Here is a 25,903-nt window from a genome sequence, read left to right on the forward strand (position 1 = left end):
TGATGTCATCGTGAACAGTGGGCGACACACAATTACACAACATCCTGGACACAAAGCAAAAACTGCTGATCCACTAGAGAAACATGAAGAAACCCTCAGCTGGCCAAAACGGGACACTCACATGGGTGGAGATGAAGGGGACTCATGGTGCTGGACCTACAGAAATGATTCCTTCCTCAACATGAGGGGACTGATCGCAGTTGTGCTTTCGACTCTTACGGTCTTCCTGGACGTCTTCGCTTCTGCCCGGACACTGTCGCTCTTGAAAAGACCTGACATCACATCCTTAAAGTCGTCCTGATACACTTATGTGGGAAAGAGCACACGTTACACCAAAGGGGTCGGCCGACATCAGAGCGTTTACGTTCTGCTAGGTGGAACACGGGAAGTGGCGCCCCAGGTGGCGGCAGACCGTCAGCACTTCCCTTTTTACCTCGACTCATCACTCAGTTCATTTTGATGGCCTTTCCCCCAAGCGACTTACACTGATCGAGCCATTGACACGGCTGAGCGATTCTTTTTACTCTATCGATTTAGAGTGAATACCTGAATCAGGTAACACAGCAGGACTCGCATCAGGGCCTTTTGTGCCCAAGTGCCACTGGAGGTCTGATTTCTGGAAGATAAAAGTTCAGTGTGAGACAGGAGAAATGGATGTGAACTTCTCCACAGAATGGTACTAATCAGCTCATTGTGTGAGAAATGGGACAGAAACCTCGCTGTGGCCTAACCTTCTCATGGTCAGCAGTGAGAGACGGAGTCACCGAGAGGCCTTATTCACATCACTTCTCATGGAAAAAACCGAAGTAGGAAGATCTAACATGGTGTGTTGTGGGTCACAGAGAGAGGCTGTTCTTCTCTGGCTTCGGCTCTGGGTTCGAACCCCCGCTCACAGCTGAGAGAGCTGGATCTGAGCTATAATCACCCAGGGGACTCAGGAGTGAAGCTGCTCTCTGCTCTACTGGAGAAAGTGAAGTAAGTACACATTGTGGTCACTCTGGGAACAGTACAATCCCGGTGGTGTGTGATGTTCTCCCAGCGTCACCGAGCTCAGAGTTTCCACTCTAATTCATAGACAGGCTGTCCAGGTGTGTGTGTCTTTCGATCGCTGTGTGTCCATCACACTCATGCAAAGGAAACTTTCCTCACTAGTCACGGTTTTAATCAGCAGCACCATCCAGTGTGTGTGTCACTGTTTCTGACACACAGTGAAGTATTACTGTGTACTCACTGTAGTACACCATATGTATAGAATAACAGAAGAAGCAGAATGAGTTAATGGGCTGTGTGTATACATTACATTTATTCATTTAGCTGATGCTTTTCTCCAAAGCAACCTTATAGTGTTAAGGTTACAATTATTTACCCATTTACACAGCTGAGTAATTTTAGGGTAAGTACCTGGGTCAAGGGTACTACAGCCAGAGATGAGGTGCAAACCTGCAACCTTTGGGGCCAAAAGCAGTAGCTCTAACCACTACACTACCAGCTGTCCCCTACTTTATATACAACAAAGAACAAACACGACAACTGGCCTGATGGCTACCAGGTTAGCGGGACAGAAGGCCCTCGTGTGGTTGCTGCTCATCCTGTTCTAGCTCTTTCTGTTGGCTACGGTGAGAACGGTGCACGTGAAAGTCAGTGAAAAATGTGCTCATCAATGGAAATTTCTGTAAAACGCATTCTGGTAAACACAGGTACACATTTTGTTTTTACTTCAGTTTCGCCAGAACAAGACAGACCACACTGACCACGTCCTCCTAAATCACGACCGTCTTTGTAAGTGCAAGTCGTTTACGAAGTTCTATTCAAAGTGCGTCCACAAAAAGCAGCCCCAATTTTCCCTTCAAGCCAAACAAAAGGAATGGACGACAGAAACCCATCAAGACATTTATTCACATCGTCTTAATCACTGCATCACCCCTCCATGACCAAGGAGGCTCCAAGAAAAGAGCTGGATTTTCCTTTGTTCGAAGTGACACAAGTCGTTTCCTTCCAGAAACCATGCAGTCGGCACTCACTTTGCCCATGGGAACTCACAGCGAGCATGAACATGGCCACAACTCCAGAACGTTCTTCACTCCTAGACAGTCACTGACAGGCCCCATCAGCTAGGCACTTCCTGGTCCACTGAAGGCACCTGGTTCTTTTTGTACTTCAAAGGCACACTGGCAGATCGGCTGTTGGCTTTCAGCTCAATTCTGGCCCTGATTGCTGATCGGTTAAGGGTCTTCTGCAGTTCTCTTGGTGTTGTCCTTATGCCGCAGTCCTCAGTTCCACTGCCGTACTTCTCCGCGAAGAAAGAATGGGAAAGCCTTTCTTTTCCTCAACATGATTACATCCAACATCTACTTTCATGACACTGAGAACTTTAGGCTTCCACAATCATTCTGAAGGCAGACAGAAAACTCAGTTGTGGAGACATAAGAAGACTGAGAAGATGGAAAAAATGGAACGGTCTGGCTCCTCTGCAGTAAATCTGCAGGGAAACCATAAGCGTTCATTTAAATAGTACCAACTTACTGCTGCAGACACAGCAGACTGACCAGACCATAGCAAAACAGGCTGCATATTGAATACATTGACTAGCTCTTTGGCTACTTAGCTACCCTCCTGTTCTTTCCTTGTCCATCAATAAGGACTGTAAGTGAAGGGTCCATAAACTGGTTGGTTAGTACGTGGAACTACAGTTGCCTCCATATCCACATGTCATCCCCCTGAACCCACACGATATTTCAGCTCCTGAAGTTAGGCCCTTATAAGTTGCTCATGGAGCAACCAGGATTTGACCTTGGGTTTTGAAGACCAGTCTGAAAGACCTTCACATGTGACACTTTGTGCTTAAATTCTCTTTCATGTTTGTTCAGGGAGACCAATCCCGTTCACATCACCTTGCTCAAGGTCAAGGGTGAATGGAACATAAGAAACACTTCAAGGAAGACTTGGACACCATATTAACTAAAGCACATTTACAAAGGCAGCTGCACAAGTGCCATAGTAAATTCAACATTATTAATATGTGACAGTTATGAGGTCTGGAAATTAGCACATTTTGTGCTTCTTATAGAAACATGACAAAGGCTCAAAAGAAGCCAAGTAGTCCAAAATATAGTCACATTTGCCTAAAAATTAAAAACACTGGGAAGAGGAACAATGGGCACAAGTAGAATCTCACCAACAATGAGACACTAAACACACAACCTGTGTAGCAAACTTCACAAGCAGTGTGTGGTAGGTCTGCCTTTCAGGTGATGTGTGTATCAGAGGGCACTGTGTAAAAACACACAACCTGGAGTAAAGAGCACAAAGCCAGGACCCCTGAGCAGCCGGAAAAATCAGTATGATGTGTTCTGCTATTTCTACAATTTCTAAGTGATGTCAAGTTTGAAGAGACTCATCCGATGCCTTCAACCCACACATAGTTGCCAACTGTTAAATATGGTGATGGTGCAGTGGGGACATGGGTACACATCTTCTGGAAGTCACTGGCTCTACTGATTGTGCTGCATGGTCAAAGAATATAGGGCTATTTCAGGTGACCAGCTGCACTCTACATTGCAAACACTTCCTTGTGATGTGATGAAGGTGACCGCACACTGCCAAAATGACTGAGAAAAGCTTGTACAAACACTAAGATGAAGCCAAATGCCATCCACGAGTTCCTCAATCACCAAGTCTAAAAATCAAAACGTTATGAGAAGTGTGGTATGGAAATGGTTAAGCACTATCCTGTGAGTAAGTCAAGTCCTGAACAAGTGTTAATTCTGGGTGGAACACATCGGCCCAATGCACTCTTAGTGCCTCAAACGGGGATCCACCTGGACACTGTTACACAAGTCAGGCGTTACCCACTGTGCCAGGAGCGGATGCTCTAACAGATGTTAGATCAGAATTCTGAATGAGCGATGGTGCTCGGGGTCCTGCCACCCTCAACCAGACCTTTAACTGCAAGGTATGTTATGGGAAATTCAGGAGTGTAGATCAGTGAACTGGAGGCTTTCCTTCTGGAACAATGGAACTTGCATGTGAAGACATCCCTTTGCAACTTCTGAAAGAAGTCCAGGGTCACTGCAGGAAGTTGAGGAGAGTACAGCATGCAGAATTCCATCCCTGTCATCTTTCAATGAACTGGAGGATTTCCCTCTGGAAGAATGGAACTCTTGAAAAAAGGCATGAAGGTATTCCTAGAAGATTTTTCTGCTCCTTACTAGCCACTTGACAGTCAAGTTAGTGTTTCCAATATTTCATCCACTCCCTGTAGGTCTTTCTAGACCAGACCTGAAGCTCCAACTCAAGTGTTTGTAAAGTTTCAACGTAACAGTGTTTGTAAATAAAAGTGTCAGCAGCTCTCACTGGACATTGCTGTCCAAAGCATGGCCAGACACCATGGATTCATCCATTAGTTTTGGTTAGATGTCCAGGTTTGCTTTTTAGTGTTTGCATTTAGTGTGACAAAAAGAGAGGTAAGTGACAGATGTGGAGAGATCGAGCCTTTCCTACTCCTCTGTGGAGGTCCTTGCTTCCCATCAACACTGTTCCACAACAGAGCGGTTCCACTTTTACCTACAGTGAAACCATGGTAGAAATTCAGCGAAAATGGTTTGTCCAGTGTAAACAGCTGCTCATTCGGCCTTGTATGGCTCAACATTCTCTCTCGCGAGACAACTTGTTTCCTACTCGAGATAAAAATGACTATGAATAATCGCAATCACAACTATGACAGTAATGTGTGTGCTGTTGACTCTTAGCCCTTCCGTACAAATCAATCCCACGCTTCCTTGCTGGTGAACTAACAAGGCTGATGACCAGCCCATCTCATAGAGACATTCTGCCCTCCACTATGGAGCTGTAGAGCTCCTCGGTCACACCCTCATAACGGCCTGCCCGCGGGTTCAGGAAGTAGATCTGGTCGGTGGAGTGGCGCGGGTCGAATCCCTCCCTCTGTAGGCGAGTCTTCTGGATTTTAAAGGTGCCTAATTAGGAACACAGAGAAGGTAGCAAGAGGAGGGCCGTCAAATAAGCGGTCTACCAAAAAGAAAAAAAAACACCTGTTTCTCAATTGCACCCTCATTTTTACCTTTTTTTTTTTTAACCATTGCTCTGGTGCTTTTACCCCATTTCATTGATTTATTACTCTACACTGTGCATACATGTACAATCCAACCATACGTGGTAATACAATCTCCTGCTTAGAATGAAAAACATTACTTTTGAATCATTTCCAGTTATCCAAGCCAAGCCAAAGAAAATCCTCCAAAACAGGTAAGGAGATTTACAATGTTAACATCACTGATTTACCCATTTTTACAGCGGGGTAATTTTTTTCGTATCAATTTAGCCTAAGTACCTGATCAAGGATTCTACAGCTGGAAGTGGAATTTGAACCTTTGTAGCTGTTCTTTTCTCCCTCTTTTATTCTTTACTTTTGCATTTGAGAAAAAGTAAAACACTATTTTAATGCTGTCTGCACTTCAGTGTGCTTCTGAACATTAACCCTTTGACAGCTCTAACACAATAAATAAAAGGACAGAAACCAAAGGAAATCAACTTGATTGGCTATTCCAGCAGAGCACCAAACCAGCACTAAAAAAAAAGTCTCCGGCACTTTAATGTGACTCAAACATAACAAAGCCTTTGATCCATATGCAAATGAGGTCTGATCGCCCTCACCTGTCGTGTCCACGTGGGTGGAGATGCGCAGGAAGACAGGGCGTGCGTACGGGGGCAGAGCGCGCTGCACCTCCCGTAAGAAGGTCCCGCAGTCAAAGTGGCCCGTGCGGTCAGCTATGGCTGCCATGCCGGCCTTCCCCTCCACCCCTGTACAGGTGAGCATGCAGACAGGTGACTGAGGCAGCCTCAGCGATATTCACCTTGTAGTCTGCACACAGCCACAGCATGAAACAACACTGATTCCAGACACACACACACGCACGCACACGCACGCGCACGCGCACACACACTTATTCACCTGGTACAGATACGCCGTACACGGCCACGTCGGTCTGGCCCAGCAGGGAACTCAGGGTGCCCTCCACCTCTGTGGTGGAGACATTTTCGCCCCTCCAGCGGAATGTGTCCCCGCTGCGGTCCCGGAAAAACATGTAGCCCAGCTCGTCCATGACCAGCACATCTCCTGGGGAGGGACAGATGGGGGTGCTCAAGGACCACAGACTACGGAGCACCGGCTGCTCTGGTTAGAGTCACCGTCATGGCAATAAAGAGTGGAACACAAGCGGTACATGGAGATAGCTACTGCAGGCATATGTTTACATTCGTAGGAGCATACAGTACTGTGCAAAAGTTTTAGGCACTTGGTTGGGGAAAGAAGCTGTAAAGGGAGAATGCTTTCAAAAATGATGCTCTTAAATAATAAAGTTCCTACAAAGCTTAGTAACCATCCATCGTGAACAACCACTTGTCCCGTGCAGGGTCACGGTGGGTTTGGCCGGCTCTGGGGGTCTACTACTAGTAGTAGAAGTCAGCAGCAGTAAGCAGCTGTGTATTTCACTGAAGAAATGAATGAACACATCATTTAATACTTCCATATTACATTTTATTGCTTTCTATTTTAATTGAATATCATATCTACAGTAAATTGTTTCAAAAACTATATTCATGGGGGGGTGCGGTGGTACAGCGGTGGTGCAGCACGTTTGACCAGGGCCTACTCTCTGGCAGGTCTGGGGTTCGAGTCTTGGTTGGGGTGCCTTGTGATGGACTGGCGTCCTGTCCTGGGTGTGTCCCCTCACCCTCCAGCCTTGTGCCCTGTGTTGCTGGGCTAGGCTCCGGCTCGCCGCGCCCCCCTCAGGACAAACAGTTTCAGTCTGTGTGTGTACATTTTTTCTTTAACGACATACAAAACCCTTACTGTAGTACTGTAACTTTTTGCAAAAGGAATGCTTGGAAATCTAAAATATGCTTGTTCCCATTGACACTAATGCAAAAACATTAAATAACCATCTAAAACTAATATTTTTGTGAAACATCTAAGCGCCTAAGACTTTTGCACAGTACTGCACATAAATACACAACTAGCAGATAACATTAAAGAAAAACAGCAGAACCCCCAAGGCACTAACAACAGCATCACTACTACGTACACTAACACACAGGGCAAGAACGAGGAACACACACGGCACGATACAAGTACACAGGCCTAGCGAGAGAGGAGGGGGGACCTCACCTGAAAGATACGCAGAGTCTCCCTTTCTGAAGACGTCGTGAACGATCTTCTTCTTGGTGGCGTCCTTGCTGGCGTAACCATCGAAGCGCCGCAGTGGGTCCTGCTGATTGATCCTGCCTACCAGAAGGCCTGGCTCACCTGTAACGCAGGTTGGTGTACAAGTGTTACAGGTGTGTTACAGGACTGTTGATGAGTGTTACAGGTATGCTATCCGAAAACCACCCCACGGCGCCAAGGAGGGCGGGATCACTCACCTGGGCGGCAGGGCACACAGAGGCCGTGGCGGTCCCTCACCAGCTCCATGCTTTCCTCGTCCACTTGGACCAGCTGGATGGGGTACACACCTGGCAGGATGCGGCTGTTGAACCCACATGCCCCCACCTGGCGAGAGTGAGAAAGAGAGAGAGCGAGAGATCAGCGAGGACGAGCGCCATATGCAGAACAGGAACAGAAAGTCCCCTGACCTTGCCATCCATGTTGGCAATGCTGCAGTTGCACTCTGTGGCTCCGTAGAACTCCCCGATCTGTGCGACCCGGAAGCGCTGCATGAACGCCTCCCAGACGCTGGGGCGGAGCCCATTGCCCACAGCCAGTCGAACCTGGTGCTGCGTCTCAGAGGGACGCACGGGTTGCGACAGGAGGTATCGACAGATCTCTCCGATGTACTGCACCACCTGTGGGGCGGAAAAGCCAATTAGCCAAGCCAGGGTGTCTCATCGGTTCCCTCGGGCCAGAAGCACCTGCGACTGGCAGACTCTCCCACCGTGCAGTTGTACTTAATACAGTCTTCCCAGAAGCGACTGGCGGAGAACTTCTTCTTCACCACCACCGTGAGGCCATAGAGGAGACACTGGCCCACACCCATGATGTTCCCTGTGGGAAAACAGCAGGGAGAAAATAAAGAGGGCCCAACCACACGGCAGGAGCTTGGGCAGAAAGCTCATCCCATTGGTTAGATATTCATCACTACCAGTAAGACAAGACCATGACTGGCTGTTGATACAGGAAAAAGGCAGAAATAAGTCTAATTCTGCGAGGCAGAATAAGCGACAAAACAATAAACAGAAATGGATACAAGATATTTTCCTAAACCTTTCAAATTCCATGTGGTCCTTCGCATCTTAGCTAAGACACGCACTGCGCGCTAGCAGAGCAATCGAGCGAGGGAGGGAGATGGCGAACACACCTGCTGAATGGTACAGCGGCAGGCAGTCATAGATGATGTCATCAGGGCGAATGCGGAAGGCATAATACCCAAACGCTGCAATGCGGTAATACCTGAAGATGCAGGGTAAACACTGACACACTCATGGCACACTATGAAAGTTGTGCGAAATTCCTGCGGATAATGACAGATAAAACAGGTCAAACAGTGCACGGACACACACACACACACACACACACACACACACACACACACACACACACACACACACACACACAGACTCACCGGCTGTGCACTACAATGGCAGCCTTGGGCAGTCCGGTGGTGCCAGACGTGTAGATGTAGAAGAGCCTGTCTGCAGGAAGAGGACGAGAAACTGAACCCGAACCCGAGAGCAGACCAGTAAACGAGAGCAGAACTCGCCAATGCGATTAGGAGACAGGGCAGGGAGGCAGGCAGGACCGCACAGGATCGGGTCACACTTTCTTTGTATGTGGTCAAAGAATTGGAATGAAATGCAGTGCACCCCCAGCCTTCACCCTCTGATGTGGGAAACCAGTGTGAAACTCAAAAAGTGGTGAAACATACATAATTCTCCTAGAGGGCAGTATCATTACAAATGGCTGATTACTGTCCCAATAAATCATAATAAAGATAATAATAATTCCTTTATTCACTATTAACTCCTTGTCCAGGTCAGCATCGAAGTCCATCACTGAAGCAGAGAATGTGAGGGAAGGAACACACTGGATAAGCAACATCCCTCTCGCCCCCCCCCCCTTTATTTTTCTCTCTCTCTCTCTTACACACACACACACACACACACACACACACACACACACACACACACACACACACACACACACGCAACAATTCAGAAACACCAGCCCACCTGACACAGTCTTTGCACTGAGGAAACAGACATGAACATAGGGAGAACATGCAAACTGGGCACAGACAGGCTGGATTCAAACCCTCTCCTCCATCCCCCTCACCCCCTGGCTCGTAAAGAGGAAGGAAGTAGCAAGAGAGATATGAGTGACGCAGAGAGAAGACGACGGGGAGGGGCACAGACCGAGAGGTGGCAGCAGCAGCGGCGGCAGTCGCAGTCAGTGAGCACAAGGGGCGCTCTGTACACTGAGACCACTACACAGTTTTGTCTGGAGGAGTGTGTGTGCGGCGCAGGAATGTCACAGCAGTGTTGGGCAACAGCACATTATACCTTTCGAAGGAAATGGCCCTCCCCCAACCACAAAAAAAGCAGCAGGAAAGGGGGAGGGACTGATGAAACTGGGTGAAAGGTCACATACCAGGCAAGTGTGAACTTGTGGTGTGGAACAGAGTGTGTGGCAAACAGAGCTAAATATACCGCGCTCTGTGTCTCTGCCCTCTGCTCTGTGCACCCACGTGTATGTGTGTGTAAGCATGGGGATCATGTGAATGTCGCTGTCCATGCTGTTAAAGAGTGCAGCAGTTGCAGTGGGCGAAGCAGGAACACGGTAATTATGAGGTCCAAACAGACAATCATACCCAAAGGATATGATCTCCAGTTGGACCATCACCCCCTGCTGATAAGGACAGAGCGAAGCTCTACGCATCTGTCCCAGCCCTTCATAGTATCCATCCGACCTTCAGTATTACCGTGTTCACACGGACGCCAGGGCACTTCCCTACCGCGTTTTACTGTAGTACAGCAGATAATGAATGTGCTCCTCTGGTCACTCATCGTGTTGTATGGAAACAATGAGACTAGAACACACACTGCAGGACTGACGCACACTTCCCTCTACTACTGTAGTAGAGTCTCTTGTTCTCTCTCTCTCTCACACACACACACGCAGGTTCGAGACAGTAACACTGAATAAGTGACTACGGGTATGACAGGTTGTGTGTCAGCACATAACTCATTGTTTAATGGCATTAACTTCAGCATGGTGCAGGCAGAACAGTGCCCTGTTTTTTACACCACATTCCTCACCGGGTGTGTGACTCACACCTTATCTTGTACGGACCTGCTGTCCCCCCCCCCGCAGACACTGCCTCGAACCCGCAGCCCCCACGTAGGACCTTCAGCACTTTACAGTGCCAGGCAGACAACCACACACGCATGCACGCCACTGACCGTTGAAGCCCTTGTTGCAGGTGCGAGAGAGAGGGCCCTGAGGGGCAGAGCCCAGCAGCTGGTCTAGGGGGTGGGCAGCGAGGGAGGCCAGGCGCTCCGGGCTCAGCTCCCCAGCACAGAAACGCACCATGGACTGGCCTAAGGATTCGCTCACCTCCTCCATGGCTGCGGGACAGAGAGGGGAGCAGATGGACAGACACACACACACACAGAGCACATATTAGAAATGACAGCAGCCCACTAGCCGAACTTTATCAGAAGCAGCATACACACAGTGAAACGGTGTGAACTCCGAGCAGAGACACAAACTGAAAGACACACTGTGCCCAGCGGCAGCTTACAAACACAGCTGGTTTACCACGGACTCACAATCAGTGAAAGGTGAATTATGAGATCCAAACAGGCTCTCATACCCAAAGTACGCTCCCGTACCATTTTCGTCAGCTTCGAGCTAAATTCAATTTAAAATGAAAAACTACTATTCAGCACTGACTGTTGACTGATTCGCCCGATGTGCAGTGTGCCTCATCTTCTGATCAATCACTAACACTAAGGAATGCTAGAAGGCTGCTGTAAACACTGTGCAAATGAGTGCAATTAAGGCAGTAACACACTGCTCTTTACTGCGACCTATGGGTTTGTAGGGTAACCACAGGTCACTCTCCCTTCACAACACACATAGACAGACGAAGAAATTAAATGACACTTTGCAAATGAATGAGTGGACGGGAAAACGTCTGTACTGGACATCACAACGCAACTGTCGGTGACCCCGGGTGCCGCAGTATTGGACTGTGGAGCCACAGCCACAACCAGACTACTCCCCCCTTTAGGTCCCACCACTCAGTCATTTGTGCTCACCGTCGGCCAGCTCCGCCCCGAACACGATGCCGCGTGCGCCAGACACGCCCATGCAGTGTGTCAGCGAATCGCGCCGCAGGTTGAAGTTGATGAGTGCCGCCTCCACGCCCACCTTGGCCAGCCCGAGCCACAGTGCCACCAGCAGGGGTCTGCTCTCCATAAAGAGGGCTACGATGTCCCCGGAGGCCCAGCCCTGGGCCAGGGCCCAGTGGGCTACAGCGTCTGAGAGCCGGTCGAGCTGGGAAAAGCTCCACGTCTCGCCCGTGGCCTCGTACACGAGCGCCGCCTTGTCTGGGTGCATCGCCACGGTCTGTGCAAAGATGGAAGGGATGGTGCTCCTGTTGCGCACGTGCCAGCGGAGGGCGAGCTTCACTCGCAGTAGCACATACAAGCCACTGGGGGCAGCACAGAGGGGAGAAGGTGGTGGTGAGACCATCAGAGAGGGTTTGGAAGATAGCGAAGGTGGTGGCGAGACCACGGCACTTACTTGAGGTCTCTCCTGGCAGTGCGTGCCGCCACGTACAGGTACCTCCACCCCCCGGTGCCCAAGTAGACCCCGAGGCTGGCCGCCAGGCTCCAGGACCAGGGCACGGAGAAGAGGCGCAAGAGCCCCAGGGAGCCCAGCGAGAGGGAGGCTCTGGCAGTGCTGTGCATGCTGGGATGGACCAGTTAAAGGTCAGACGTCAGTCTGAAGGACATGGACACCACACACACACAGACAGACAGAAACACAGAGTCAGACAGGAAACATTTTCCACAGAGAAGCACTTGTGCAAGCAGCCTTTTGCTGCAGTGCACTATGTGACCCCATGTGACCAGTGTGTGGCAAAGCTCATCTGTGTTCCGCTGCGTCACACTGTCTGACACAGTGATGGGCACAGCTGTGTGTGTGTGCGTGAGTGCGCACTTGCCTCGTTTTCTGGATCTCATGTCTACGCTGAAAGACACCTCTGCCCTTGTTCATCTTCAGAGACAGAGCGCCTGGCACCTGTACCATGTTCACTCTACTCTCCTGTAGAGCACATCTCAGCACTCTTCAAGAAACCCTCTCTGGATCCAGACTGAGTTCAGAACTACAGGCCTGTCTCCCTCCTACCTTCTGTGTTAAAAAAAACTCTGGAACTGTCAACCTGCGACCAGCCGTCTGTACGCTTCACCCAGAATGAGATCCTTGATGGTCATCAGTCTGGATTGAAGGTCAGACAAGCTCTCCAGGTCTTGCTCTCCTTCTGCCTGCAGCTACAGATGTTTCCTCACGTATTGCTGCCTGTTCCTCCAACATCTCTCACGTGACTGATGAAGACCTGCAGCTCAACTGATCCAAAACAGAGACCCTTCACCTCGCAGCGTTGAAAACGCCATCAAACTAGGCAACTCACTCATTTCACCTCCTACTTTTTCAGCAAAGTGTGTGTGTGTGTGTATGCAGACAAAGAGAGAGAGACAGGTGTGTGCAAAAGGGATGAGCACCACTATTTCGGCACCTCTGCACCGAGAAGGTCAGGAAGGTGTGAGATGTGATACTGAGCTCCAGGGTTGGCGTCATCCCCAAACGCACACCGCATTTTACACCCCTTTCCCCGTGTGGATCACACCGCTCGATGAGCACTTTTTGCCTTCAAGCTAAAATCCCACCTTCTGCCACAGTAGCAAGGTACTTACCTCAAAGTGACGCAGTAAAAATGACCCAGGTGTACCCTGTAAATGGCTAAATGAGCGGCAGTCGCTCTGGAGAAGAGCACTGGCTACATGGCCAATTAATGGAACAAATTAACATCAAGGAATCGTTACAATATCACAGTAACGAGGTGACACGAACCTGGGCAAAGAACCGCACCCCTGACGACGCCCTCGGGCTCCAGCACACCCCCCACGGGCACCGCGCTCCCCCTGAAACACACTGCAAATGAGCTCCGTGTTTACACCTTCAGTGCTCGCTCTCACCCCGGTGTGTGTTTGTGTAAGTGCCTCACTGCGTGCGTGTGCACATATAAAGATGCCTAGAGCACACTCCGACTCTGTGTGTGTGTACAGATACCTGCCATAACTCTGTCTGTTTGTGTACAAGTACATGCCGTAACTATGTGTGTGTGTGTGTGTGTGTATACAGATACCTGCTATACCTGTGTGTGTGTGTGTGTGTGTGTATACAGATACTTGCTATAACTGTGCATGTGTGCACCTGCTATATATAACTATGTGTGTGTGTGCACGGACCTGCTGCTATAAGCCTGGCCTGTGTGTGTGTGTGTGCGCAGATACCTGATATACTCCGTGTGTGTGTGTGTGTGTGTGTGTATACACAGATACCTGCTATAACTGTGTGTGTGTGTACCTGCTACACTCGAGTCCCGCTCGAACCGCTAGTATCTCTCCTGACGGGACGGCGGCCGCTGCAATCGCTCAGAACCACACAGCTCCTCCGGCTCGTGCTCGCTCGGCTCGCGATGGACGCGGTTTACTTTGCGCTGTCTGTCCCGCATCAACGCCGCACCATAACAGTGTTGTAATACTACGGTAATACCACGGTAATAAGAGGGTAAAGCTCCTCCAGCGCTACTCCCTTGTCGCACTCCGCCGTTCTTCCGTCCCTCCGAACGCGATAGCCTCCTACTCGTGAGGCCCCGCCTCCGCCGCCATGTCCCCCGCTGCCATTGGAGCAATCAAAGGTCCGTCAAGCTGAGCTGCAACGCCATAGGTCAGCGGCTCGTGAGACCGAGTGATGTTTTCCCATGTGTCTCGCTTGCCTTTCGCACAGATTTAGCGCGCGGCTGTGGCGGGCTCTTGCGCTGCGCGCGACTGTGGCGGGCTCTTGCGCTGCGCGCGACTGACGCGCGGGGGGTTGGGGTCACGAGGGCGCGCGCGGCCCCCACCGCAGGGCTGCACGATTTTGCACAGGTGATTAATTAATACGCCAAAATTTGATGCGTTTCAAAGAATTTCAGTATTTAATTACTTCGTTTATTCATGATGTCTTTCGTTTTTGAATCAAATTAGGAACGAGACAAAGATAAAAGTACGGAGTTGTGTGTGATGGCCTGACAAACTGAGATCACCACAAACAAAGGTAAAATAGAGTAGAAAGCACACCTTGCAGCAGGAAATATTTGTAGCATTACTGTACATCACTGGCACTGTGGGACAGAAAACTAGACTATCAGATAAAGGATGATGGTGGTGGTGGTGATGATGATTACAATAGTTGATCAGTATCCGTCATATTAAACAGAATAAAACAAGGCAGTACTTGTAACTAGTGTAATCACTCATAACACCACGCCGTCTAAGCCTTCTGTAAAGAATCATTTCCAACAAACAGTAAATCACACAAAGTCATTTGCAGTGATGTTGCCGTTCCGGAAAATTCTCTCGGTTCATGTTTTACATTGGCAGGTAAGGCTCTCTGTTGCTTATAAGGTTCTTTGAGCGCTAAGTCCCTGTAAAACCTGTTAATGCTTCATTGCTCGAGGGTTTCTGCTTTTACGCTATGATAAGAAGTCCCAAGATCTCTGAGAGAGCAGCGCCTGGGTACGAGAGCGCAGATGTGCTCGACGGCATCAAGGCCCATGTAGTTATAGCCCATGTAGTCTTTAACGGAAAGCTCCGTTCTCCCAAGGCCTTTCCTGTAGGACTGAGCTCACAGCCAACTGTAACGTTTACGTTACATCTCTTCGGAAGTGAGAGTCCTCGTAACCCGGGCGTTCGGCATGCGGGGACTTTCGTAAGCAGGTGTTGGAAATAGTGGCGGAGCACTTAGGATGAGACGGTTGAGCAGATCGAGCGATCGCTGCAGAGAGACAGTCGTGTGCTGACAAAGCCGCTGTAACAGAGACCGCACTCATGGCTTCTGTGCTGCTCCGAACAGAGCCTTTTTGTCGCTGTGGACACACTGAGGGACAAAAGGCTAGTGTTGGGAGGGTCACTGATGGTGAGGTCACAGCTCCAGGGGAACATGGGAAAAGAGAGAAGGAGATCACCTTGCCGGAGCACAAAGAGTGCAATGTCTAGGAAACGCAAAGGAACGTAGAGGCCGTCTGTCCTCATACCCACGTTGTTCCCTAACGGGCTCAGTGTTCGGTCTGCGCAGGAGCTGCTCTGGCAACATGGAGCTGTTGAAATATACAGTCAGCTGTGTGCAACTGAACCACAGTATATGCATGCACAAAACATGCACATACGTTTTTCTTCCAGGTTACTATCGAAGTAAGTATCACTGTTTGTATTCCTGAACTCCTCAAGGGTTCCATCACTGTGTCCTACAGTTTTTCTAGAGTTCCTCAAGAGTTTCACCAGAGATCCAGAAGAGCTACACCACTGAGCATTGCAGGTGGATGTCCTGCTGGCGTGAGGTGCTGGAGGAGCTGCTCTGCGTGAAGCTTGGCCTCTCCACCCTGAGGAACTGACACAACCTTCTCACCACAGTCCTCCTCAGCAGGATGTAGATCCAGGGGTCCAGCACCTGGTTCCAGGAAGCCATGCGCAGCCCCAGCAGCACGAGCTGTTCAAACTCGGGAGCACTCTGTCCGCGCTCTTGGTAGCACTGGCCCACGGACACCAGGATGAAGATCTACCAGGAAATACGCAGGAATTCCGGGGAAAAAATAACAGTTAATTTAAAAACAAATTTGTCACTTTGTCATTTCCCCAAGAATCAAAGAGAATTTTTCTACTCATAACGCAACGACACTCACACAAGAGTACTTGTACAATTCATGCATTCTTGGGGAGTCTCGTCAAGGCAGGTTGGAACACATCACCCTGCTACATTACAGTACTACGGTGTTTACCCTTATAATTGTGGTATAGCTTACCTTTATGATTGCAACTGTGAAATGGTTTCTTCATTAAAGAACGGTCAGAGCCTAGCGTTTGACCTCCCTACATACATTTTTCAGACATGTACACTGCAAGCTTAGCATGTTTCACTGACCCATATGGTTACTGTTTATGATGTATACAGTACCTCAGGAATTTGGGCTCGTCTGTTACAAAACTCGCTGCAGCACATACTGTGAAGGCCCTAAAAGATGCTTCTGGAACATTTCAACAGTAAGGTTCAACCTCCAGCTCCAGTCAAGGCTCCAAGAATGTGTGAGTATGAGAATATTTTTAGTGATTTGTGAAAATGTGATATTACATGTTTTTTCCTGTATGTAAGTCTGTACGGGGCAAGTTGACGAGCTGCTGATTTTAATGAGGTCCCTTTGAGTGTGAAAGAAAGAGAAAGAGTGCTGCACTACATATCGCTCACCCAAACGGTTAACTACTGAAAGCTTCTTCATCTTCCAAAACAGAAATGGGAGCTTTGCTGCAGTGCCACCCCTAAACAACACTGAAGGGAGCAGAAGCGCTTGTTACACTGAGTGCACTGTGGTCTGAGCTTACTGCTGAAATAAAAGCCTGCTCTTCGTTCACGGAGAAGAGGATGGATGTTCTCCCTCGTATCGGCTGGAATAAAAATAGGACATATAAAACCATATAAATGACCACCACTGGGCCACTTGTTCCCACCAAACAAGAAGAAATGATTAATAAATGGAACACTTTGAATTTTTTCACCAGTCAGTCCTGAAACCAAGAGTGGCTCCTCAAACTACTGGAGAACCAGAGCAGATTTTACAGACCTGTTGACCACAACATGTGTTGTTATGCTAAGAACAATATTTAACAATTTCCATGGAAGGCCAGCAGGTGGCGGACTGGTTACAGCTGCTGCTGTTGGGCTTAAGTACACAGGTTTGAATCCCACCTCCAGCTGTAGTGCCCAGCTGTAGTGCCCAGCTGTACTTACCCTGAACTGACTCATCAAAAATTACCCTGCTGTCTGAAATGAAAATGAAATGAAAAGCAGACAGTAACTATGTTTTCAAGCTGAAGTTCTATGATCACTAAGGAACCAGGGGCCCTGTGTGGTTTTTCTTTCCTTTCTTTTTACTTCCACGACTCCACCTAGTGGACAGTTAGTTAACGTCCTGCTCAGAGCTCAACGTATGTGCGCCGTGTGTGACTCACCAGCAGGGGGCACCAGCAGACACAGGACACAGTGGTGATGGCGCCCAGCTGGCCCATCATCTCCAGGTCCAGGGACGAGGAGGAGGATGAGGAAACACAGCCATGAGGCCGTGTGCCTATGCCCCGAGATCGCCGAGCCCGCAGTAGCAGGACCAGCCCACTGGTGGTGTTGCAGAGCAGCGAGAAGGTCAATGCCAGCAGCCCCAGGGCCGAGAAGGCAAGCAGCAGGGCGGCGTCGGCGGCTGCCAGGGGTCCGTGCACTGGTAGGAAGCACCAGGTACCGGGGAACTGCGGCGTGTAACGGCCCACGGCCACTAGAGGGAGCACCGCCAGCAGCAGGGCCACGCCAGACAGCAGGGCAACAGTTAGGCGAGCGCGGGTCGCCGTTACAGCCGCCGAGTGCAAGAGGGGCCGCGTGATGCCAAGGCAGCGCTCGGCTGCCATGGCCCCGCCCAGCAGCAGGGGGCACAGCCCAAAGAAGACCATGCAGGCCCCGAAGAGCTGGCAGAAGAGTCCCGCGGGCTTCATGGCCTCTCCTCGGTCCCGGAGCCGCTCCGCATGTAGCCGCAGGGCCAGCGCCCCTGGGATCACATGGCCCGCCAGGTCGGTGAGCAGCAGTGCCCCCGTCAGGAGCAGGAAGGGAGTGCGGGCGCGGCGCCGGAAGCGGGAGCGGGAGCGGGAGCGGGACTTGGCCAGGATGACGAGGGCGGCCAGGTTGGAGAGGGCACCCAGGGCCATGGTGAGGCAGGATACGCCCATGGTTGGGGGGCCCGACAGGGGACCACAGCTGCCGTTGAGCGGCCGGGGATAAGGGCACTGTGTTGGGAACTGCTGCCCTGGGGGGGATGGAGCGGAGGAGGGTTCGAGCAGAGGAGGAGTAGAAGAGGCCATCATCTGTAAGAGAACAGAGTGGTTTCACCATGTTCACCTAGAGGAACGGTCACTGTGCAGGATGCTGTGGGATCTCCTGCCTTTACCCACAATGCCCTTCTATCCTGAATGGCAGTTCAGGTCAATCACAAGAGCACAAGAAGAGGGAGTCAATCAGATGGGAGGAGTAGAGGATGTCATGGACACGTGTGGAGTTGCTCCACGAGCGATGCGTGACTTCAAGGTAAACATTTACCTCGGCCGCATCATAAGTACATAATAAATTAAATGCAGTTCTCACCCCCTCATCGTGATGCCCCTACCAGTGACCGCTGCATGTCCACGTTTGCAGTGATTAATTTGCGTGTTTCCTGTTAGTTGGTTCTGTTGTCCACTTTCCAGTGCCGCAATATTAATCACGTTCAGAGGAAGCAGTGTGTTCTGTACTGTGGTTTACCACACTGCAGAGTTCTCTGCACCCTCTGTCCCTTTCCACTACAACTTAAAATCTCCTTCATCCTCTTCCCTGTTCTCTGCTGAACTAACCTTTCTCCCTTCTTCTGCACCATTCTCAGAGCTGTCCACAGACAATTCCACCAGTGTTTTCCTCTCCACGCTGTCCTCCTCTCTGGACTCTCTCCTTTGACATCCCTCCAGGCCCAGAAACCCTTTCTGGATCCAAAATTCTGGAGCATGCAACGTATACCCACTGATCTGTATTCCTCATCCAGAGTGATTTCGTTCACCATCAATCTGGATTCAAACTCAGAAATTGCACCGAAACCATTCTCCTCGCAGTATCAGACACTCTCCAGTCAACTAGAGTGACCTTCCTCTCATCGATCCTCGATCCTCATCCTCCTCGGCTTGTCTGCAGTGTTGGACACCGTCAACTGCCAGATTCTACTCTCCTCCCTTGGACAGCTTGGCAACAGTGGAACAGCCCTGAGCCGGTTTGAGTCCCTCCTCAGCCTCTCTCACCTGGTGTTCCGCAGAGCTTGGTACTGAGCCCCCTACTCTTCTCCATCTACACCTCTTCCATCAGCCTTGTCATCACCTCCCATGGACTTTCCTACCACTGCTATGCCAGCTGGTCTGTCCTCTTGCTGAGAACTCTCCATGAAATTGGGTGACTCGCTCATTTCAGCTACCTCATGGGCTAAGATCCTCAAGTCTGTCTTTCTCTCAACATACGGAACCCAAAAGATCAACATCCTGCATAACATTTGCAGGATCCGCCTCAATCTCACAGCAAACTCTATGCAGCTCCTTGTCCAGGCAATAGAGATATCCTACCAGGACTACTGCAAATTTTTCTTGTTTGATATCTAATACACACACTGTGACACTCTCTCTCTCTCTCTCTCTCAGTCACACACACTGAGGCACCCTGCCGCTGCCTGTTGTCTCCAGTACAGTAGCTGATCATGAAGCAGACCCTCTGTATGGGGAGCCATCAGTGGACACTTGTGCAGGTGAATGTCTCTGATTTCTTTTCACATCTCTGTGTCTCTCATGCCCCTCCCTCTGCTCCTCCCTCTCTGTCCATAGCAAACACCTGGGGGAGAGCTCTCCTGATGCTGCACCATCAGAAAATATGGGAGTGTAGCCCCCTCAGTGGGTTAGTGTGTATGTGTGTACCATGTCCCATGTCTTGTCCAGGTCCTCCTCAATGACTCCGGGACTGGACTGTCTCTGGAGTGTCATCATCATCGTCATCATGGTGACCATGTGCAGCTCATTGACTTGTGGAAAAGCCCAGATGGGTCACTGAGAGACGTATTTATTCTATGTTGTTTATGCTCTCTTTCTTCGGCTCCTATCTTCTTCCAAGGCGACTCATTGGGACAATTATGTGTGTTCAGTGTGGAGTGTGACCGCTGTGTGAACGTGGAGCGTCGCTGCGGAGCTGTCGTGGGGGTAAGACGTGCATCACCTACCCAGTGTGGCTGTGGATCCCAGCTATCCCTGTTCAGGCCAGTCAGCGTGGACCCGGCTCCGCTGTCCTCCACATGGTCCTGGTCACTCTGCTGTCCATCACTGCTGCTCTTCCTGGACGGTGTGGATTTTCAAAGACCACTAGCTGCCAGACTGACGGTGGATCCCTCACTGGTCCCACTGCTCTGTGGCTTCTGTTCGAGACCCTGTAGGTCCCCCCCCCCCGCTTGCTCTCTCTTGCTCTCTCTCTCTCGCGCTCTCTCCTCAGGATTGGTTTCCTTGTTCCTCTCCTACCTGCTCCTGTTTGGACTCCTCATTTTCATTTCCCCTCCTGCAGTGTAAAGCACCACGGTATTGAAAGTCTACTCGTCCACCATCTCTGTACGCGGATCAACAGTTACAGTCCACACGCTGTTGACATGCGGCACCTGTAACTTCCTCTCTGCACACTGAGGACACCTGAAATCCTGAGAGTTGGGTTTCCTGTGCACTGGAGACAGTGACCCCAGTTTTACCTGTGAAACTCTTAGAGTTCCACCCATGGTGGCTTAGGGTTGTGGGTTTAAATTAAGTTAAGTTTCAGTTAAGTTTCAAGTTTATTCTCATAGATACAGTACCATGTACATGTATCATGAAATTCTTCCGGAATGCTTCTCCACTGACCATGGACAAAGACAGAGACAGTAGAAATACTGCACAAACAAAACAATGACAATGACAGTGAGTAGTGCAATAGCAATAACAATAAATAATGGTAACAATAGTAACAATAATACCAGTTGACAGCCAGAGAACTCAGAACGAGAGAATGAGAATGAGAATGCTTAAAGTGGCAGTGTAGTTTACCAATGTGCTTGGGTGGAGCAGTCCAACTCTCGGTCCAACTCTAGTTACTAAACACATTGGTTAGTGTTGTATAGTCTTACAGCAGTGGGGTAAAAGCTGTTCCTGTACCTAGCTGTGCGGGTTCAAATAGACCTGAGCCATTTTGTAGATGGCAGGGTAGGGAAAAGTGCCCATGCGGGGTGACTATGATCTCTCATGATGCGCATCGTCTTTCTGAGGCAGCGTGTGGTGTAGGTGTCCTCAACTGCTGGTAGCTGTGTGCTGATGATTTCCTCAACTGTTTTGACCACCCTCTGTAGGGCTTTCTTGTCCTGTATGGAGCAGCTGCCACCCCAGGATGTAATACACCCTGTGAGAACGGACTCCACAGCATACCTGTAGAAAGTGGTGAGGACTGTAGTGGACATCCGTGCTTTCTTCAGACGCCTGAGGAAGTGGAGAAATTGATGGGCCTTTTTGATGGTTGATGCTGTGTGCTCAGTCCATGTGAGTTTTCCAGTGAGGGTGACCCTTAGGATTCTGAAGTTGTTGATCTTCTCTACAATGTCCCCTCCTACGTAGATGGGTGCATGAGCCATACTGCGCCGTGAAAAAGTATTTGGCCCCCTTGTTAAATTATGAATGAACTGTGATTAACCACATTTTTTGGAAAGCTGAGTTAAATTTCACTTGCCACACCCAGGCCTGACTACTGCCAGACCTGTTGAATCAAGAAATCACTTAAACAGAACCTGTCTGACAAAGTGAAGCACATCTCAAAAAGCAACACATCATGCCGCAATCTAAAGAAATTCAAGAACAAATGAGAAACAAAGTAATTGACATGTATCAGTCTGGAAAGGGTTACAAAGCCATTTCTAAGGCTTTGGGACTCCAGTGAACCATGGTGAGAGCCATTATCCACAAATGGAGGAAACTTGGAACAGTGGTGAACCGTCCCAGGAGTGGTTGGCCTACCATAATTACTCCAAAAGCGCAACGACGACTCATCCAGGAGCTCATAAAAGAACCCAGAACAACATCTAAAGAACTGCAGGCCTCACTTGCCTCAGTTAAGGTCAGTGTTCACGATTCAACAATAAGAAAGAGACTGGGCAAAAATAGCATCCATGAGAGAGATCCAAGGCGAAAGCCACTGCTGACCAAAAAGAACACAAAGGCTTGTCTCACATTTGCCAAAAAACCTCTTGATTATCCCCAAGACTTTTGGGCAAATATTCTGTGGACTGATGAGACAAAAGTTGAACTTTTTGGCAGGTGTGCGCCCCTTTACATCTGACGTAAAACTAACACAGCATTTCATAAAAAGAACATTATACCAACAGGCAAACATGGTGGTGGTAGTGTGATGGTCTGGGGCTGCTTTGCAGCTTCAGGACCTGGACGACTTGCCATAATTGATGGAACCACGAATTCTGCGCTCTACCAGAAAATCCTGAAGGAGAATGTCCGGCCATCAGTTCGTGACCTCAAGCTCAAGCGCACTTGGGTTATGCAGCAGGACAATGATCCGAAACACACCAGCAAGTCCACCTCCGAATGGCTCAAAAAAAACAAAATTAAGGTTTTGGAGTGGCCTAGTCAAAGTCCGGACTTAAATCCGATTGAGATGCTGTGGCATGACCTTAAACAGGCCGTTCATGCTTGAAAACCCTCCAATGTGGCTGAATTAAAACAATTCTGCAAAGAAGAGTGGGCCAAAATTCCTCCACAGCGATGTGAAAGACTCATTGCCAATTATCGCAAACGCTTGATTGCAGTTGTTGCCGCCAAGGGTGGCACAACCAATTAGGTTTAGGGGCAATTACTTTTTCACACAGGGCCAGGTAGGTTTGGACAGCTTTTTTCCCTTAATAAATGAAATCATCATTTAAAAACTGCATTTTGTATTTACTCGGGTTATCTTTGTGTAATATTAAAATTTGTTTGATTTCAATCATTTAACTGTGACAAATATGCAAAAAATAATTAAAAAAAAAAAAAAATCAGGAAGGGGGCAAATACTTTTTCACAGCACTGTATCCTGTTTCCTGAAGTCAATCACCAGCTCCTTAGTTTTATTGACATTGAGAGACAGGTTGTTGCCCTGGCACCACTCTGCCAGGAGCCTCACCTCCTCTCTGTAGGCCGTCTCATCATTGTTTGTGATCAGACCCACAACGGTGGCATCGTTAGCAAACTTTATGATGGTGTTCGAACTGTGCCTGGCCACACAGTCATGTGTGAACAGGGAGTATAGCACTGGGCTCAGGACACTTCCCTGTGGAGTGCCAGTGTTGAGGATCAGTGGGGAGGAGGTATTACTGCCAATTCACACACACTGGGGTCTGTTGGTGAGGAAATCCAGAATCCAGTTGCACAATGTGGCACTCAGTCCCAGACCTAGTAGTTTGTGGATCAGCTTGGTTGGGATCACCGTGTTAAATGCTGAGCTATAGTCTAGAAACAATAGCCTTGAATAGCAGTTTTCATTATCCAGGTGAGACAGAATGATGTGAAGTGTGTGTGATATTGCGTCTTCAGTGGATCACTGGGTTTCATTCCTGCTTCAGCTGTGACTGTGTGGAGTTTGTAGAGTCCCACACCACTGTCCTCCAGTTTCCCCAGAAACACACAAGTCAGGTCCTGCAGCAGTCAAACACCAGCTTCCTACAGCTCAAACACTGTGATGTACTTAGCAGCAGGCTGAAAGACCAGGTCTGAATCTCAGCTTGTGCTGTAGTACCCTTGATGAAGGTACTGACCCTGACATGGTATGGTATATGGAATTGGTCGAGAGTACATTTTTAAAAGAGGCAACATGAACAGAAACATTACATGAGTGACAGCACATAGATTTGATAGGAAACACAAAGGAACGTGTGACAAATGGTGGAACTTTATAGAGTAGATGTGTATAGATCTGGACAGCAGTAAGCCTGAAAGGGACATGATCTGAGACTCGTCTTGAATGCTGAGAGGGATTCAGCAGTTCTGAGTGAGAAAGGGACAAGAGAAAAGTATCAGAAAAAAACAAATAATAAATAAAATAAAAATATAATGTAATAATAAGATAAATGATAGATAGAGATATAGCCAAATGCTGTGACTTCCGTCCATCGGAGGGACACTGATGGACATGCGGCTGCTGATAACGGATCAATGGAGGGACTACAATATAATGACACGCTACAGCGGGGGGAAGCCCTGCTCCTGGACACCTGAAGATAGTTCAGCTAGAATCTGACTTAGTTCTCACATTCCTGCTCAGGGGATGTACTGGACAAATAATTATAATATATAATAATTATTTCAGCAAAACAACTGACACATTAAAGTTTTGCCGAAAGCAGTGCAACCTCACTAGGGAACCGAACTGTGCGCTTGTCCCTGATACTACGGTATTTCTGTTATGGGGCCATAAACCAGGTCTCATTTGATGCAAATGCGTGCAAGGATTTAATTTAACAAATGGTTTTCCACGTGCTGCCATGTGAGCTGTGTTCACATTGGATGGAGGGTGGCTGGGAGGTAGCTGTGTCTATGTGTGTGTATCTCACTGCGTGTGTGTGCGCATGCAACACTCGGAGAGGTGTGTTACCTGTGGGCAGTGCTAAGGCCTGTTTTGGAACATCCGTGTCCCATCTTGGAATGAATACTTCAAGGAATGAGTACGTTTCATTAGTTTTGACTAGTAAAATCCTTTAATAAAACATAGGATAAATACACACACATTTTCAGAACCGCTTGTCCTATACGGGGTCGCGGGGAACCGGAGCCAACCCGGCAACACAGGGCGCAAGGCCAGAGGGGGAGGAGACACACCCAGGACGGGACGCCAGTCCGTCGCAAGGCACCCCAAGCGGGACTCAAACCCCAGACCCATGGGAGAGGAGGACTGTGGTCCAACCCACTGCGCCACCGCACCCCCAGGATAAATATAATATGAATAAATAACTACCGAATGTGTGACTGAACAAAATAACCATAAGAAAAAAATCCTTAGAACTTCTGAATAAATACAACAAATAAAAAACAAATTCTATTTATCGATGGAAACCTTGGACTCCTGACTGTGCGCTGAAGGACAACAGGGAACGCTACTGGGGCAACAACCGGTGATGGTTGTTAATGGAGTTAACTGCGCTTATAGAGAGAATGTTCCAGAAGCTCTGGAAGTGGCTCCAGCACGACGTGGACCTCAGTGGAGTTCTCAAGGGCTGGTCCTGGATGTGTGATGTGCAGGGTGTGTGGGCAGGTTCATGGCTCAAGGGGGCTCATGAAGGGTGTAATGGTCCTGGGGTGAAGTCTATCTTCGTCTGAACTGACAGGAGTTGAACGTAAAAAGAAACATTTAGCTGTGTAAATGGCTAAATTGGTGCAAGTAGCTTAACTCTGCACTGGAAGGAAGCGGCAGTTAAATGAATAAATGGAAATTTTTCCTGTGAACAGGAAAGAATCAGAGGAGGTGACGTCTGCACATTGACAGAGCTCCTTCATACACTGCTGAATGAAAAGTCAAAAAGACCAACACAAAGATGAATGGAAACAGGTTCTAAGAATCCATAACGTGTGAATGCAGAGCTCAGTCACGTCACAGCTGAGGACTTCCAGCACAGCTTATGACAGTAGCAGGAATGACACCATGTGACGGAGATGACTTTGAGAGGGACAGTACATGAAGGCAATATAAGCAATATAAGTCTTGGAACTTCTCGATCACACCGCATACATTCATAATGCTTCGTACAATGGCACAGTAGGTAGCAGTGTTGTCTCACAGCGCCTGGGCCGCGCCATTGGGTGTGGGTTCAAATCAAGCTCAGTCTGTGTGGAGTTTGGTTCTTCTCGTCTTCATGTGGGTTTCCTCCGGGTCCTTTGTTTCCTCCCATAGTCCAAAGACATGGATTTCAGGTGAACTGCCCAG

At 49.0% G+C, this 25,903-nt stretch overlaps 2 protein-coding genes across 4 annotated transcripts; both read right to left on the reverse strand.

Annotated features, from left to right (window-relative positions):
• Positions 1-1,510: 1,510 nt before the first annotated feature.
• On the reverse strand, positions 1,511-13,927 carry slc27a1a (solute carrier family 27 member 1a). 3 transcript variants are annotated; one of them, XM_018727945.2, is made up of 14 exons: positions 13,667-13,927; positions 13,151-13,221; positions 11,819-12,019; positions 11,332-11,726; positions 10,471-10,635; positions 8,634-8,703; positions 8,370-8,461; positions 7,947-8,056; positions 7,648-7,857; positions 7,438-7,564; positions 7,184-7,321; positions 5,969-6,133; positions 5,671-5,817; positions 1,511-4,973 (listed from the first exon to the last, which is right to left on the reverse strand). In XM_018727945.2, exons 3-14 carry the CDS (start codon positions 11,983-11,985, stop codon positions 4,816-4,818), a joined length of 1,944 nt encoding a protein of 647 aa, XP_018583461.1. In that variant the 5' UTR covers positions 11,986-12,019; positions 13,151-13,221; positions 13,667-13,927; the 3' UTR covers positions 1,511-4,815. The 3 variants fall into 3 exon arrangements, with proteins under 3 accessions (XP_018583461.1, XP_018583459.1, XP_018583460.1); XM_018727943.2 differs by having other exon boundaries at positions 13,151-13,231; XM_018727944.2 differs by having other exon boundaries at positions 11,819-12,635; positions 13,151-13,231.
• Positions 13,928-15,637: 1,710 nt separating this feature from the next.
• On the reverse strand, positions 15,638-19,935 carry ptger1c (prostaglandin E receptor 1c (subtype EP1)). The gene is made up of 4 exons (XM_029253867.1): positions 19,855-19,935; positions 18,760-18,885; positions 17,344-18,237; positions 15,638-15,898 (listed from the first exon to the last, which is right to left on the reverse strand). Exons 1-4 carry the CDS (start codon positions 19,933-19,935, stop codon positions 15,638-15,640), a joined length of 1,362 nt encoding a protein of 453 aa, XP_029109700.1.
• Between the last annotated feature and the right edge of the window lie 5,968 nt (positions 19,936-25,903).

This window comes from Scleropages formosus, chromosome 1, assembly GCF_900964775.1.
Source record: "Scleropages formosus chromosome 1, fSclFor1.1, whole genome shotgun sequence".
Classification (NCBI taxonomy): Eukaryota; Metazoa; Chordata; class Actinopteri; order Osteoglossiformes; family Osteoglossidae; genus Scleropages; species Scleropages formosus.

Excerpts from the sequence above, each read along its gene's own strand:
- ptger1c (XM_029253867.1), bottom strand. The coding sequence starts at position 19,935 with ATGATGACGATGATGATGACACTCCAGAGACAGTCCAGTCCCGGAGTC. Across the intron at positions 18,886-19,854 it reads TGGACAAGACATGGGACATG|AAAGGGTTTCTGGGCCTGGA; the intron begins GTACACACATAC and ends TTTTGGATCCAG. Across the intron at positions 18,238-18,759 it reads GTGCAGAAGAAGGGAGAAAG|ATGATGGCCTCTTCTACTCC; the intron begins GTTAGTTCAGCA and ends GTTCTCTTACAG.
- slc27a1a (XM_018727945.2), bottom strand. The coding sequence starts at position 11,985 with ATGCACAGCACTGCCAGAGCCTCCCTCTCGCTGGGCTCCCTGGGGCTC. Across the intron at positions 7,565-7,647 it reads TTGCCAACATGGATGGCAAG|GTGGGGGCATGTGGGTTCAA; the intron begins GTCAGGGGACTT and ends CACTCTCGCCAG. Across the intron at positions 7,322-7,437 it reads CTGTGTGCCCTGCCGCCCAG|GTGAGCCAGGCCTTCTGGTA; the intron begins GTGAGTGATCCC and ends CCTGCGTTACAG.